At 37.5% G+C, this 13,156-nt stretch overlaps 1 protein-coding gene across 4 annotated transcripts in view; it reads right to left on the bottom strand.

Annotated features, from left to right (window-relative positions):
- The window catches only part of SYK (spleen associated tyrosine kinase), a 44,967-nt gene that overhangs the window by 21,172 nt on the left and 10,639 nt on the right, over positions 1–13,156 (bottom strand). For 3 of the 4 annotated variants that reach the window (XM_021380238.1, XM_021380240.1, XM_021380239.1), the window contains exons 3-6: positions 12,782–12,942; positions 3,067–3,205; positions 1,623–1,704; positions 665–711 (exon numbers count right to left, since the gene is read on the bottom strand). In XM_021380238.1, coding sequence (XP_021235913.1) covers positions 665–711; positions 1,623–1,704; positions 3,067–3,205; positions 12,782–12,942 — 429 coding nt within the window. The remainder of the gene's footprint in view (positions 1–664; positions 712–1,622; positions 1,705–3,066; positions 3,206–12,781; positions 12,943–13,156) is intronic. The other variant, XM_021380241.1, reaches the window with a different exon arrangement.

Raw genomic sequence — 13,156 nt, 5'->3', positions numbered from 1 at the left:
TGATTAGGCTCTCCAGGGAGTGGTGAAACAACTACACTGAACTCACTATTTCAGAATAGGTCAACTACAGCTGAATGAGAAGGTGTTACATATCACTCCTCAGGTGGCTCTTGTAATCAAAGGAGTCTAAGAGTTTAAGCAATTATAATCACAAATGGGCAAGCTTTGGAGTTGATGAAAAAACTTACATTAATTTCACTTCACAAGGAATCAAACCATCATGCAAAATCAGATGTTAACTACATACACAAGGTATGGAAATACCTGGCTTTGCTCAGTAAAGTAAACCTCCATTATTGCTTCAGGCGCCAATGTCTTGAAATGCGCAATTTAAACAGTGTCGTATCTGTCCTCCTAGTGTTGATACAGTCACTAAAGAACCCTTAACGTTCAGTGAGGCATTTTACACATGAAACATACTGATTTTCTCATACATTATGTATATAAAACAGATTCACAAAATTAAATGCTTAGTAGCTCAGTACAAAAATCTTACAAAAGTAATAAGCGTGACAAAATATTTTAGGCTTATTTTCAATCTACTGCTTATAAAACAAGCCCTAGAAAAATAAGTTAAATACAACAGTATAAACATTTGGATTCCTAGAAGATTATGTGTTGATAGGGCTTCTTAAAAAAAATTTACTGTTACATCACCACGTACCTTAGAAGGAGTTCCAGGAAGAGGACGAGTGTCAAAAACGATATTGTCTATAAAAGAATCAAATGCAGAAAGATACTGAAAAAGCTAAGAAATGTACCAAGAATAAAATAATTTACATGAGAGACCAACTTTTTACTTTCAAATCATATTGCAGCATTTCTCTTAGCCCATCTTCTTGGCTTCTGGCTTTAACGTGCATCACTCAAACTTTGGTACTTACTGCCACAGAGACAAAAGTACGTGCAGTGCCTTAACAATGATTCAAAGGAGTGTAAAAAGTAAGAGCATTTATGTTCAGCATGGCTCTGGCTTCCAGTTAGAAAAACAGAAGAGGGCCCTTACAGCAAGAACACTGCTTCTGAAATAGTAGAGTCAGACAAGGATCAGGCAGTGAAAGAGGAAGTGGACATGATCTCATATGACATTAAAGAAGAAACAGGTCCAAGACTGACGGGACCTCAGGACACCCCTTACCTCCCAAGACATGAGAGCCTCCAGGCACTGTAAGTGGGCGACATTTTAAATACTCTCTTTTTCAGCATCAGGTTCAGCCAAACCTTTGTCTCACTGCACCCAACCCAAACTCCTTAACCAGCAGCGCTGGCATGCTGGCATCTCCCTGAAGTAAAGTGTGTTGGAGGACTGTCAGAACACCCAACTTGGTAGCACAGATAGGCCAAGCAACGGAGAGTGGCACTTTGAGTAGTAAAGTGCATTTTTGATCTGATGTTAGTTTTAGACCATCTGGATGTGGTATCCTCCCACAAAACAAAGGATCTGCTTCCAGCCCACGTGATCTGGTGGATCTCAACTCACTTGAAAATTTAGCATTTCATTTTTTTTAAAATCCAAATTTAAATTACACCTATGGCAATCAGCACCCACGCAGTTTACAAGCGCAAAAAAACACACATATTTTTAATAATTTATATATTTCAAAACAACAGGAATAACTTACCACTTTCTGAGCCATGTCGTGGACAGGGAATGGACAGAACCCTTAATAATCCATCTGGTTTGTATGAATAATGCTCAACTAACTACCAGAATGAGAGTAAAAAAAAATATGAGAGAAAGAAGAAAGAGAGAAATACCAGAAGGTAAGAGAGGTATAACTGATTATCTCCTAATCATGTGCTTATGTACAATAATCAATATTTGTTACAGCAAATGATCTGGTAGATGGTAGACCCTTATTGTGGATATTCTTAGACCATCTTTACTTTTCTTTAGCAGAAGTGTGTATTTCTGAAGGAATTTTGTGGCTGAATCTGGAACCTGATCCAAGAACTGGATTTGTGAGATGCTACATTCCCCACTTGGCTCTGCTAACAACAATTTCTAGCTCCAAATAAATAACTTATTTTTAAACCTCTGAGTTTCATCTTTGTTCGCTGTTGTTTTTTTTGTTGGTGGTGGTTTTTGTTTTGTTTTAAAGATGCTCTCTTTGGCCTCAGGCTCATAATTGGATGTAAACAGTTAACATATATAGCTGTGGACTTCATGTATTATCCTATCCATGCTTTTTGTTACTACATCACGGGAACATGACTCTTATTTTGGCGTTGGTGCATTTGTGTAGGAAAGAGATGGTCTGCAAATGAAAGAATACAGATGTTCAAAAAACTTGCACATTTTGCAAGTTGCTTAAATTCTCCAGTGACTCAGGGAAAGAAATATGCAGGATATTTACAAGAAATGCTAAGAGTTAAAATACCAGGTAAAAACTTGTTCTGAGTTTAAGGAAGAGGACATAGAATTCTTCAAGGCTTTTACTTCCTTTAGCTTCTTCAGCTTATCCAATCATTTCTCCAGTATTCAGTTTTATTACCAACTATGACATAGTTAACTATTCAGTTCTCAACTGTTTTATTTTTAATAGAATTCAGACATATTGTTGTGGTAATGCTTACAAACCATGCCTGTTCAGTCTACAAAGTAGGGAATTTCAAAGCTAAAGAATGCCTTATGTGTACAGCACCCCAAACCATCCCATGTGCTTCCTAAAATTCTGCTTATTGTTATTATAAGGGACGTAAGACAAACTCTGTACCTGGCATAACTGTTATTGCATACAGTACGTCTCTTACAAATTAAAAGTCTTCCATTCTAGAGAATGTCCAGTTCACTGAATAATATTTACAGCGATTTAAAATTCAGCAAGGCTGCAACATCACATTTACAAATTATTAAAATCTTTACATTTACTTAGCTTCCTACACTAATGAACATTTTATTCATGTACGAAAACCACAGAAAGTTGTAATGAGGACAAATAAACTGCTCAAACATGCTGCTATTTAGCTAGAGACAGCTGGAACGGAGCAAAGTAAAAGAAACTGCCTAATTGGGTAAAATTGCAACATGATGACAGATATCCAAGTGATACAAATTTAACAGACCTGCCAGAGGGTGTCAAATCTTTTTCCATCTGGTATGGAGAGCTTTCCTGTCTTATCTCTGTCAATACGGTAATGTAGTACTTTTCCATCATTCAGCAGACACAGGGCATAGGAACCATTGCTGTCCCTTTCTCGGATTCTGTAGGATTAAGAGAGAATTTTAGGGTTACTCTTTACCATCAGTGAGGAGTTGGGTTGAAGATGCTCTTTATAATCACCTTTTCCTTTAAGATTTTGAATTAAAAAACAGCAAAGCCCGCACAGCAATTTCAGAAGACATTTTCCTAAACCATTCATTTATTTCTTAGTGTCATTTCTTTTCAGATAGACTTCCATAATGTTTCTCTTTTTTCTCTTGAAAGTCATCATATGACAACAGAAAATACATGATGCGGAGCTCTTTGCTAGGCAGCTACAGAACACTGTGCAGTGTATACTGGGCTCTCTGAGCTAGGAAGCACTTAAAAACCTCGTGCACTGCAGGCCTACAAAGCCCATGGAAATCCATTGTGTATAAGCAGCTATACTTCAATCTCATCTAATCATCATGACCTAAAATTAAAAACAATAGATAAGCGTATTCATTAAAATAAGATTCTCTCTTTTAATTTTGAAATTAACAGATGACAGCAAAGGGAGAAAGCAAAATATTAGAAGAAGATAATGAGGAAAATAAATAATGGGAAATTTTTCTTTGTGCAGTAAATGAGCTTCTGGAATTGAAAAAAACTGTAAATTTCTGTAATCATTAATTATAATTTCCAGAAAGTCAATAATGCTTTGTTTCTGATTTCACATAAAATTCACATGAAATTTCACACAGTACTTTTTTACAGATCATGTAGTTTCACTAGGGAGAAATAACTGAATGTAATACAAAATAATTTCCTAAAATTCGTAGGTATCCAGGATAATATCCTGCTTTCAGAAGATCTGAGATGCCTTTACTGTACTGCACAATTGTATACTCAGGGCTAACTCACACTGAGACAAGACATCTTCTAGTGACTGGACCCAGAGTAGCTAAGAATTTGCTACTATCTCCATCATAGTTGGCCAAGCATTTCTAAGTTCAGACAGCAGCTTTCAGTTTAAGCTGCATGTGTTCAGTTGCTGCTGACAGCAGCACTGACACAGCAGTAGAGATAGCTGAAAATTTTCTGGAATAATGTTGTTTTTTTTTCCTATGAAAAGCCCATTCAGCAACACATACATTCCCAGTTCCAGTGTGCAAAGAAAGGTGCTCTCACTCCACCGAGTTTGCCTCCTTTCCTCTTCATGCTCCCATCTTTAATGGCAGAATGTGATGCCCGTGGCAAGGTATCTGAAATTAGTTGATCTTTAAGGTCCCCTCCAACCTACCGCATTTTATGATTCTATGCTGATCAACTTTGACAAACTACGGAGCGACCCACTTCACTACTTGATTTCCTAGGGTGGTGTGGGACACTGAGCAGCCCAGTAATTTCCCAAATCAATGGAGCCTAGATTTGAATGACCCTGAAGAGGATTTTCAAAGTGCTGCTCAGAAAGAATTGAGAATGGTGTTTACAAAATCCTGTTTTTTGCAAGAGGAAAGACCACTGAGGTCAACTACATCTGTCAAACAGTTCTCAAATTTTCCACTGAAACTGACCTTATTTGCCACTAACAGCAGCGGTTATTATCTAGAAAAAGCAAGCATTAAATTCTGTTCCTCAGTCACTCAACTCTGATCTAAAACTGTTTTACTACCCATGCAACTATTTTTCATGAAGAGTCATTTTTGTTGCCTAAGTTATGAACAGGACACCAGCTAAAGGTAGAGGGAAGTAGAGAGTCTTTTTTTCTGAAACCAAAGTAACTTGCATGCTGTTTCCAAAGCAACTTGAAACACATAGTGGTTTTTCATGACATGCAGGTGTTTTCTCAGCATGCTGATTTCCTGTGTTGACTGACCACTGGAGAGCAACAGGTTCTGCTAAAATGAAGAATGACATTTGCTTTGTCTTTCTCTGACTTGCTCTTAGCAAAGATTTGGAAAGATGCTTTCAGAATAGAAGCTAGTGTTTCTAAAACATGAATAGCATTTCATTGTGTTCAGAATACAGTACAAATAAGATTGTAAAAATTTAATGGTTTGTTTCCCAGTACCAAGTTTGCTTCATGTTTCATATGTGGAAATGGTGGCTTCAATATGATTAGTCCTACTGAAGCTGATTCCCTTTTGCAGCTGTTGCTACTATCACAGGAGGTACTCTAAACTAATATTAAGAGCACAAACATCAGTGAGAAAAGTCCTGATTTCTTAGGACCGTGGCACAGATCCAAACAGCTCTATTAATATGCAGTGCAGGATTTAGGCAGAATTCATGTTTGTACAGTTTTCTTAAGCTGTGCCCAGTTAACTCCAGTACAGTTTGGATCCCTAACAAGCACAGCAGCAGAAGACACTTGTACCTTTCAAAACATGTCTGAAGAACAAAAGAGCTTTGAAACTACAAAATACTGCCCAAGTCTTAATTTGGCAATCACGTCGCTTACGTAATCAAGAAGTACTCCCACAGAACTTAACATTACAGTTCAAACTGAAAACTTTTCTGCCTCTGTTGATTGTCATAGGACATCACAATTCCATTACGGTCTTGTAGACTGATAACAGCTGCAGAGGTTAAGTTAGCCCTCTAAAACTGAATCTGCATTTTCAGTACCCAGTATTTTACATTTATCTTTAAAAAAAATGAATCAAATAAAAAGGCCACGCATACTGAAAGTCTGAAACCTATTCAAATAAAAATCAGTATTTCTACACCATCTTGATGCTTCCTGAGCTACTCACAGTCAGTTTTGGGGGCTCTCTCCATAAATGGAAATTTGATTCTATAAAAAGTGAGCACATTCAGAGTTCAATCACATTCAGAAAAAAAATCCAACAAACCGCACAATGTGCTTTAATGTGCTCTGAAGTTAAGCATGATATCTTCTATTCTCCAATACAAAATTAAAGCAAAAAATCTTCTTTAAAAAAAGACCATTTTTTAAAAAAGTATTTTTACGGGGAAGGAAGCCAGCAGTGAAATATGAAGCGGTCTTCCATTTCATGCCATCATAGATAATATTAAATCTGCATAAAATCATAAAGAGAAGAAATAACTTAAGGAGAATAAACAACTGTGAATAAACAATATTCCCCTTTCACCCACTGACATAAGCCTGAAAACACCAACAACTTCACTGAGTGGAAATTTGAATTCACAGATACAAAAAAGAGAAGCATTAAAGTATCTGAATTTTACATATATTTTCAAAACAGGAATTTTAGAAGTAACGGAGAAACTCAAATTGCTACACAATGCAATTCAAAATAAGTTTGATTTTAATTTTCCTGACATCAATGGTTGTATATTTCTTATGCTTTTATGTCTGCAATCCACATAGCAATTATTAACTATTTGGAATATCATTAAAAACTCCTTAAGTTGCTACTCATTCTTTCCTTTGGTGGAGTCTCTGTCTTTGCTTGGAAGCAACCACAACAATACCTCAATTTTTTCTGCTTCCAAGTGAAGAACCAAATGATCTTTCTTTATAAAGGAAAAAATTCCTGAGGGTAAAAAAAAAAAAAAAATTACTATTAAAAATGGCTCATTGAAAATAAAAAGACACAGCATTCCAGCAGAGAATAATAGGGGAAATCAATTAGCTAAATTCTTGCTTTAGGAATGGTATGAAATTAATATCGCTCATATATCCAAGGGTGTATTGTAAGTTTGTTCTTGGTATTGCATTGCTTTCTCAGTGATAACAGCTTCCCTGATGCCAAACATACTGACATTTCCCACTAACCATCAAGACATAGCCATTCCCTGCTTGTATGTCCTTAACAACCATCTTTCTTGTAATGTTATTCATAACACTGCCCTTCATTTTCTCTTCAAATATCTGCAGCACACTGCACACATTCCAAATTTCAGGAAAATATGGAATTAATGTGGTGCCATCTGTAACACAACCACACAAAGGTAAAAAATGGACTGACTGTAGTCTTCTGTTGTATCACTTCTCCACTCTTTAAGAATGTATTGAAAACCACTTCAGAAATGTCAGCATACTACAGAATTTAAGAGCTAGATGAGCCACAGGCTGTTATCGAAAATGCAATGCAAAATTTGATCTCCTTCTAAGATTATTGAGATTTTCTGCAAAGTGATCAAACAACTTGGCAAGCAGGACTGCATCACCACTGTCTATTTTGCTCAGAGCAAAATACACTATACTGACTCTAGGCCCTACTAAATAGCTTTCTTATAAAACTGCGTCTGCTATAGGGACTTTTCTCACTACAGCTATCTCAGTCAGGTATCACATCTTTTCCTGATACTTCTGACCACCTCTGATCCACTCTGCTCCTGAGGCACATAGCACAGAGCTAGCCTTGAGAAGTCACAGTCTTGTTGCAATGGTTTGCAAGTGGCATCTACTGAGGTACCTAATTGAAGGCAAATGAACAGCTCTTCCAAAGAGCTCTTCCCCTCTTGTGGAAGGAAATATAACACCTCCAGGAGCATGGTAAACAGTTAGTGTTTTGCCATTTATCTAGTAAAATTGCTATAACTATCTAAGCCTAGCAACCGCTTGGCACCTTAAAGAGGAGCTTCATCATTAATTAGTGTCCTTGAATGAAGGTCATGTTTACTAGTATTATTTTCATCTTGTCTGATGGCAACCTCCAGTTCTAATTATGGATACAAACATAATAAGGATAGATGTAATTAAAGAATACTTTACAAAGTCAGGTAAATGCCCACTTAGCTCAGTACACAGCCCCTTAGTGGCAAATGCCTAGAGAAAGATATTAAGAGTAACATAAATACAAAAAGCTACAGGTATTACTAACATAGATTTTTGCTCAGACAAAAGAGAAGTGAATTCTTACAGACAACTGAACTTCAGAACTTGTTGTTTCAGAACAGTCTTAACAGTGTTGACTATTGCAACTTGTTAGAGGCAGCTTGATCCCTAGAGGTCATGAGATGCCATTATTAGTGCTGTGAGCCGCTTTCATGGTCTCAACTAGTCTTGTATGTTTTAGAATGTTTAGTTACATAATAAAGATGGTTTTATGACACTAAAATAGTGTTTAATTATTCACATATTATATGAATTATATACAGCTGTGGACTGATATAAAAGGTTTACCGAGGGTAAACTGCTAATTGTGTAATATCTTCAGCCACATTTTCCTTAAGGACAAGCTTTTGTGTTTAACAGTATTTCTGAATGTTGTTTATCTTCCTTCAGCTTCAGAATTTCTGATTCTTAACACATAAACAAGATCACATATTCATACAATTGAAGTTCTCACCACTAATGACAAACAAAGATGTGCCAAAAGCTATCACATACTTTACTAGAGTTGTAATTGCAGGGAAAGCTACTATTTCTTATACTGCTAGTCAGTACCTATTAGCAAAGCCTAGTTTATTTTTCAACTAGTTCATGCACACATGCACTCACACTGATAACATTAACAATATTAATAACAGCAATAAAAACAGTAATATTATCTACCATCGCCTAGATAATGCTGATCACCATAGTCTGTAATTATGCCTTCAACCAGATAAAGCTGAGTGAAAAACTAATGCTTATCAAAATTCTTGGTAAGAATTAAGAGTCCTATGCAGCATGAAAAGTAATGCTAATGCAGCCAACAGAGGCTTGAAACTTAAATCCTCCATTTTCAGTTGCTCTTCAGATCATTTCAGGGATGTCGTATTTTCTTTCTATTCTGATGCTGTAAGCTTTCTTCCAAATTTTGTGGCTAGTATGGCAATCTTTTTCCCAAGTGTTCCTTTTGGAGGAGATGGGCACATCTTCCAATTTTATGTCATGTCATTGTCATGTCATAGTTTCTACATTTGGATTTGAAAACAAACTCTGTAACACTCAAGTAAGTGCTTTATTCCGTAACTTTTTAGTTGTGAAAAAAACTTTAAGAAGACCTTTGAAAATTCTTTAGCAATACATTCATAGTTAGCTCAGAACTCTTCCAGTAGCTTGGATGAGTGGCAGTTCTAGACTTACAATGCAATTTAGGACATTTTGAAAGGCAATCAGAAATCTTTTCAAGTACTGGCATAATTATTGTGTATAAACACCTGGATTTCATAGTCTTGTAGTGATACAAGAAAGTGCTACAAAAGTCTTAAGGATTAGACGTGGTCTCATGGAGATCACTGCAATGGAATTTGCTTCAACAAACATCAGAAAGAAGATTTCTGGTGTAATTACTTTTTAGAGAGCCTTGAAAAAGAACATACAGAAGTATTATAGCCTCCTAAAATTTACTGTCTTTTCCAAAATAAACAAGTTAGTACTTGTCATCCGTCAACATTATAGCAGGCCTACTTGTGACCCTGATCAATCCCACAGCTTTTCATAATCTAGTTTCCATTTATGCTCCCTGACTGCCCTCCAATTCCTTGCTCAACAAGTGGCCTTCTTTTAGATAGTAAATATTTCAAAATTTTACCCTTCAGTCAGCTATCAGGCTTGAGTGTCTCAAAAAAAAAAAATTCCTTGAGCAGCTACATTCACAAGCAAAATTCTCAGTGGTCAGTCCACAGATGTACAGAAGATTCCAACATGCACTATTACTGATAAGGAAAAATTACATGATTGTTGTGCCTGAAATCTAGAACAATGCACCTCTCTAGCACTCACTATAATTTTGCTTCTACTGGTTCAGCTAGCTTACAAATTAGTGGTTTATTTCTCTGTGTCTGCTTAGCAAGCCCATGTTAGGCAAACCTCTGCAGAAAACTGAAAATGTCCCTGAATTAGACAGTTGCTTTTTTATTTGCTATGAGTCTCTGTTCTTCTGATCTGATCTCAGAGCTAGAAGAGCTCCAGAATGGAAAAGAGATTTCTAGTACAAATAACCAACACGTTACTTCTCTTGCTGAATTATGAAGTAGTCAATGATCTCATCTTGATTATTCCCTAGGAGCATAAGAGTCAACAGCAGCTAAGTGGTCACTGAACTCTAAACCTGCCAGATAGGCAGCTTGTACAAGAACAATTAATGTGCTATATAGCATCTATCCTGCAGACACAAAGTATACATAGCTGTCCTTAATAAGATGGACATAAACTGAACCTATTATCAGTTACATTTTGATACTGTTAAAGCTCCAGATACACTTATGGTTTAAACAGAACTTCAAAGCTAGAATTTTCACTGAGGAGGTAATCTCCCCAGTGTGAAAGAAGCCTTTTGAGTTGCTACAAGAGACACACACTCACTGACATAATCAGTACCAAGGAAGGTCTGACCATGCCTGCCACAGCTCATCAAGTATCACTGTAACAGTCTCAGAAATGCTTCCTGTGCCATCTCTGAGGGAAGGAGGAAAATTCTGGAAAATAAGTTCTATTTAAAGCTGTAGGAATACTTAAAAGAAGATTAAAAAAAAAAAAACCAGGGTCTCTAATGGAGACTGAAAATGTCAGACCTGCCATAAAGACGCCCTAACTCCAAACCACATCTCTGTTCTTAAGAAATGTTAACTAAGGTATCCAGTTTTTCAAGAAACCTAGTTTCCTTCATTCATCCTAAGAGACGCACTTTGCCCACACACAAACCAATATCTGCTGAGGGGTTTTACCTTGGACAAGCTATAGAAAAGTCAAAGATAGATGAATACTGAAGATTACATACAAAGGTGATGAAATTTCTGCCAAGTGATTCTTCCTCAGCCATGGCCTTTGAGCTTCAATTTTCCAATTTTTTTCTTGGAGATTGGGGGGGTGGGCCAGGGAGGAGAAGGGAGGATGGCAAAAGACGTCTCAGTGATGTTGAGGATTTCCAGAAGAACTGTTTTGCTGTAAAATTTTGATTGGCTGTGATCCGGACAAAATGACAACTGCAAACCACTAACTTTAATAATGGGTTTATATTAACACAGAAAGAGACAGTCACAAAACAGTCACTACCCCCCAGGAACACTGACAACTATGGGCACCAGAAGTGGTTAACACAAGCAGTCTATCACTATTTTTATGTTACTGGTAAATCACTGTGTTGGCTGTTGGTGGTAGGGCTTTGGCTGAGGAGCACAGGAGGAGGCCAGAGCTGCCCTGGGCAGGTCAAACCTAGTACTGACCCCTTACAGCTAGCTCCATGACACACCCCTAGGACACTGCTCAGCCCCTCAGCTGCACACAGGGAGTGTAGCTCTTTACACAGGTGGATAGCTCAAGAAGGAACTGCAGCCTACCAAGAGCCCATGCTGCAGCAGGAAGTGTGAGAATAAGGAATAACAGAGGGAAACTATTATGGACTGACTATAACCCCAGACACTGTACTGTCTGGTGGGGGGAGGAGTTGGGCATGAAGGAAGGGGAGTGTTCTGAAGATGGTTTATGTTTTTGTCTTTGTTACTTACTATCCAAATTTATTTTAATTGGTAATTAATTAGTTTTCCCCAAGAACTGGTAAACAGTTTCCCGGTTCTCTCTCCTCACGTTGACCAACAAGCTTTTCAATCCTATTTTCTGACTCCCCATCCAGCTGAAGTGGTGAATTGTCAGAGCAACATGGTAGGTTAACCTTAGCCCACCACAGCAACTTAGTACTTGTTGCTTAACTTGGCAGGCAGCTAAGCATCACAGAGCTTTTCACTCACTCCCTTCCTCTTATGGGATACAGGAGAGAATTGGAAAAAAATAGAGGAAGAAACAGTGGCTTGAGATAAAACTAAGACAGAAAAGGAAGAAAGAAATAACAGTAATGATAATTTTATATATACATATAGAATCATATATTAGAATCTATGATTCTATAGATAGAATCATGATATATCTATCTATCTATAGATAGAATCATAGATTCTAATCATATTAGAATCATTTATTAATTATCAATTAGAATCACTTAGCTTGGATAAGACCTTAAAGGTCATCAATACTTAAAAGTCCACCCGCTAAATCATGTTCCTACATGCCACATCCTTGTGTCTCTTAAATTCCTCCAGGGCTGGCAATGCCACCACCTCCCTGTGCAGCCTGTTCCAATGCCTAATCACCCTTTTCATGAAGAATTCTTTCTGATATTCAATTGAAACCTCTCTTGGTGCAACTTGTGACTGTTGCCCCAAAACTGAGCACTGTATTCAACGTACAGTCTCAACAGTGCTGAGGAAAATGAATCCCCTGATCAATTCCTGCTTCTGATACAAGCTAGGATAACAGTGGCCTTGGCCACCTAGGCACATTGCCAGATCATGTTCAGCCCGTTGTTGACTAGAACCCCCAGGTCCTTTTCTGCCAGGAAACTTGCCAGCCACTCTTCCTATAATGCTGCATGGGGTTATCATGATGCAAGCAAGACACTCAGCACTTAGCCTTGTTGAATGCCATAATAACTGGATATGACCCACTGATCTAGCCTATTCAGATCTCTCTGCAAAGCCTTCCTACACTCAAACAAATTAACACTCCCCACTAGCTTGGTGTCATCTCCCATCTTTAGATAAGTGAAAACCCAATTTTGGAGACATTCGCTCAATGTAGGAATAGTTAGTTACATCATGTAATATCTATCACGCTGGACTAGGCTCCCTCACTGTGAATAAGCCACCTCTTTGGGCATATTCTCACCTGCTATTCATTCAAGTGCACTATGTGGTGACACTAGCGGCAAACAGCAGTAATGCAGAAAAAAAACACTCACAAAAATTTTCCATTGTTTCTTGACCCAATTAGGATACGGTGCTCTGATTCTTCCCGAGAGATCCTGCCATGGAACCAAGGCATCTTCTCATGGGCTGTAGTGGCAATCAGTTTCTCCAGCTGAGGTTTTTGGCTAATGATAGCTTGTTCAAGAGCATGACCCTAGAGTGGTAAAATAATGGGACAGTCAAACTGTCTTCTGCAGTAGAAAATGTACAGATATAATCCCAGTACTGTATTTCTTTTGGGACATCTAAAACTTGCAGTATTTATGTGAAGACGTTTTATGTGAAGAAAAATACTAGTTGCTACACAGACATTTAAAGAGTAATTATGATAGAGTAATCTAACTATCACAAAGCTGGGATTTTTCCTT

The sequence above is a fragment of the Numida meleagris genome, chromosome Z, assembly GCF_002078875.1.
Source record: "Numida meleagris isolate 19003 breed g44 Domestic line chromosome Z, NumMel1.0, whole genome shotgun sequence".
Lineage (NCBI taxonomy): Eukaryota > Metazoa > Chordata > Aves > Galliformes > Numididae > Numida > Numida meleagris.
The sequence above is the reverse complement of the archived record's forward strand: the minus strand, read 5'-3'. Positions and strand labels throughout refer to the sequence as shown.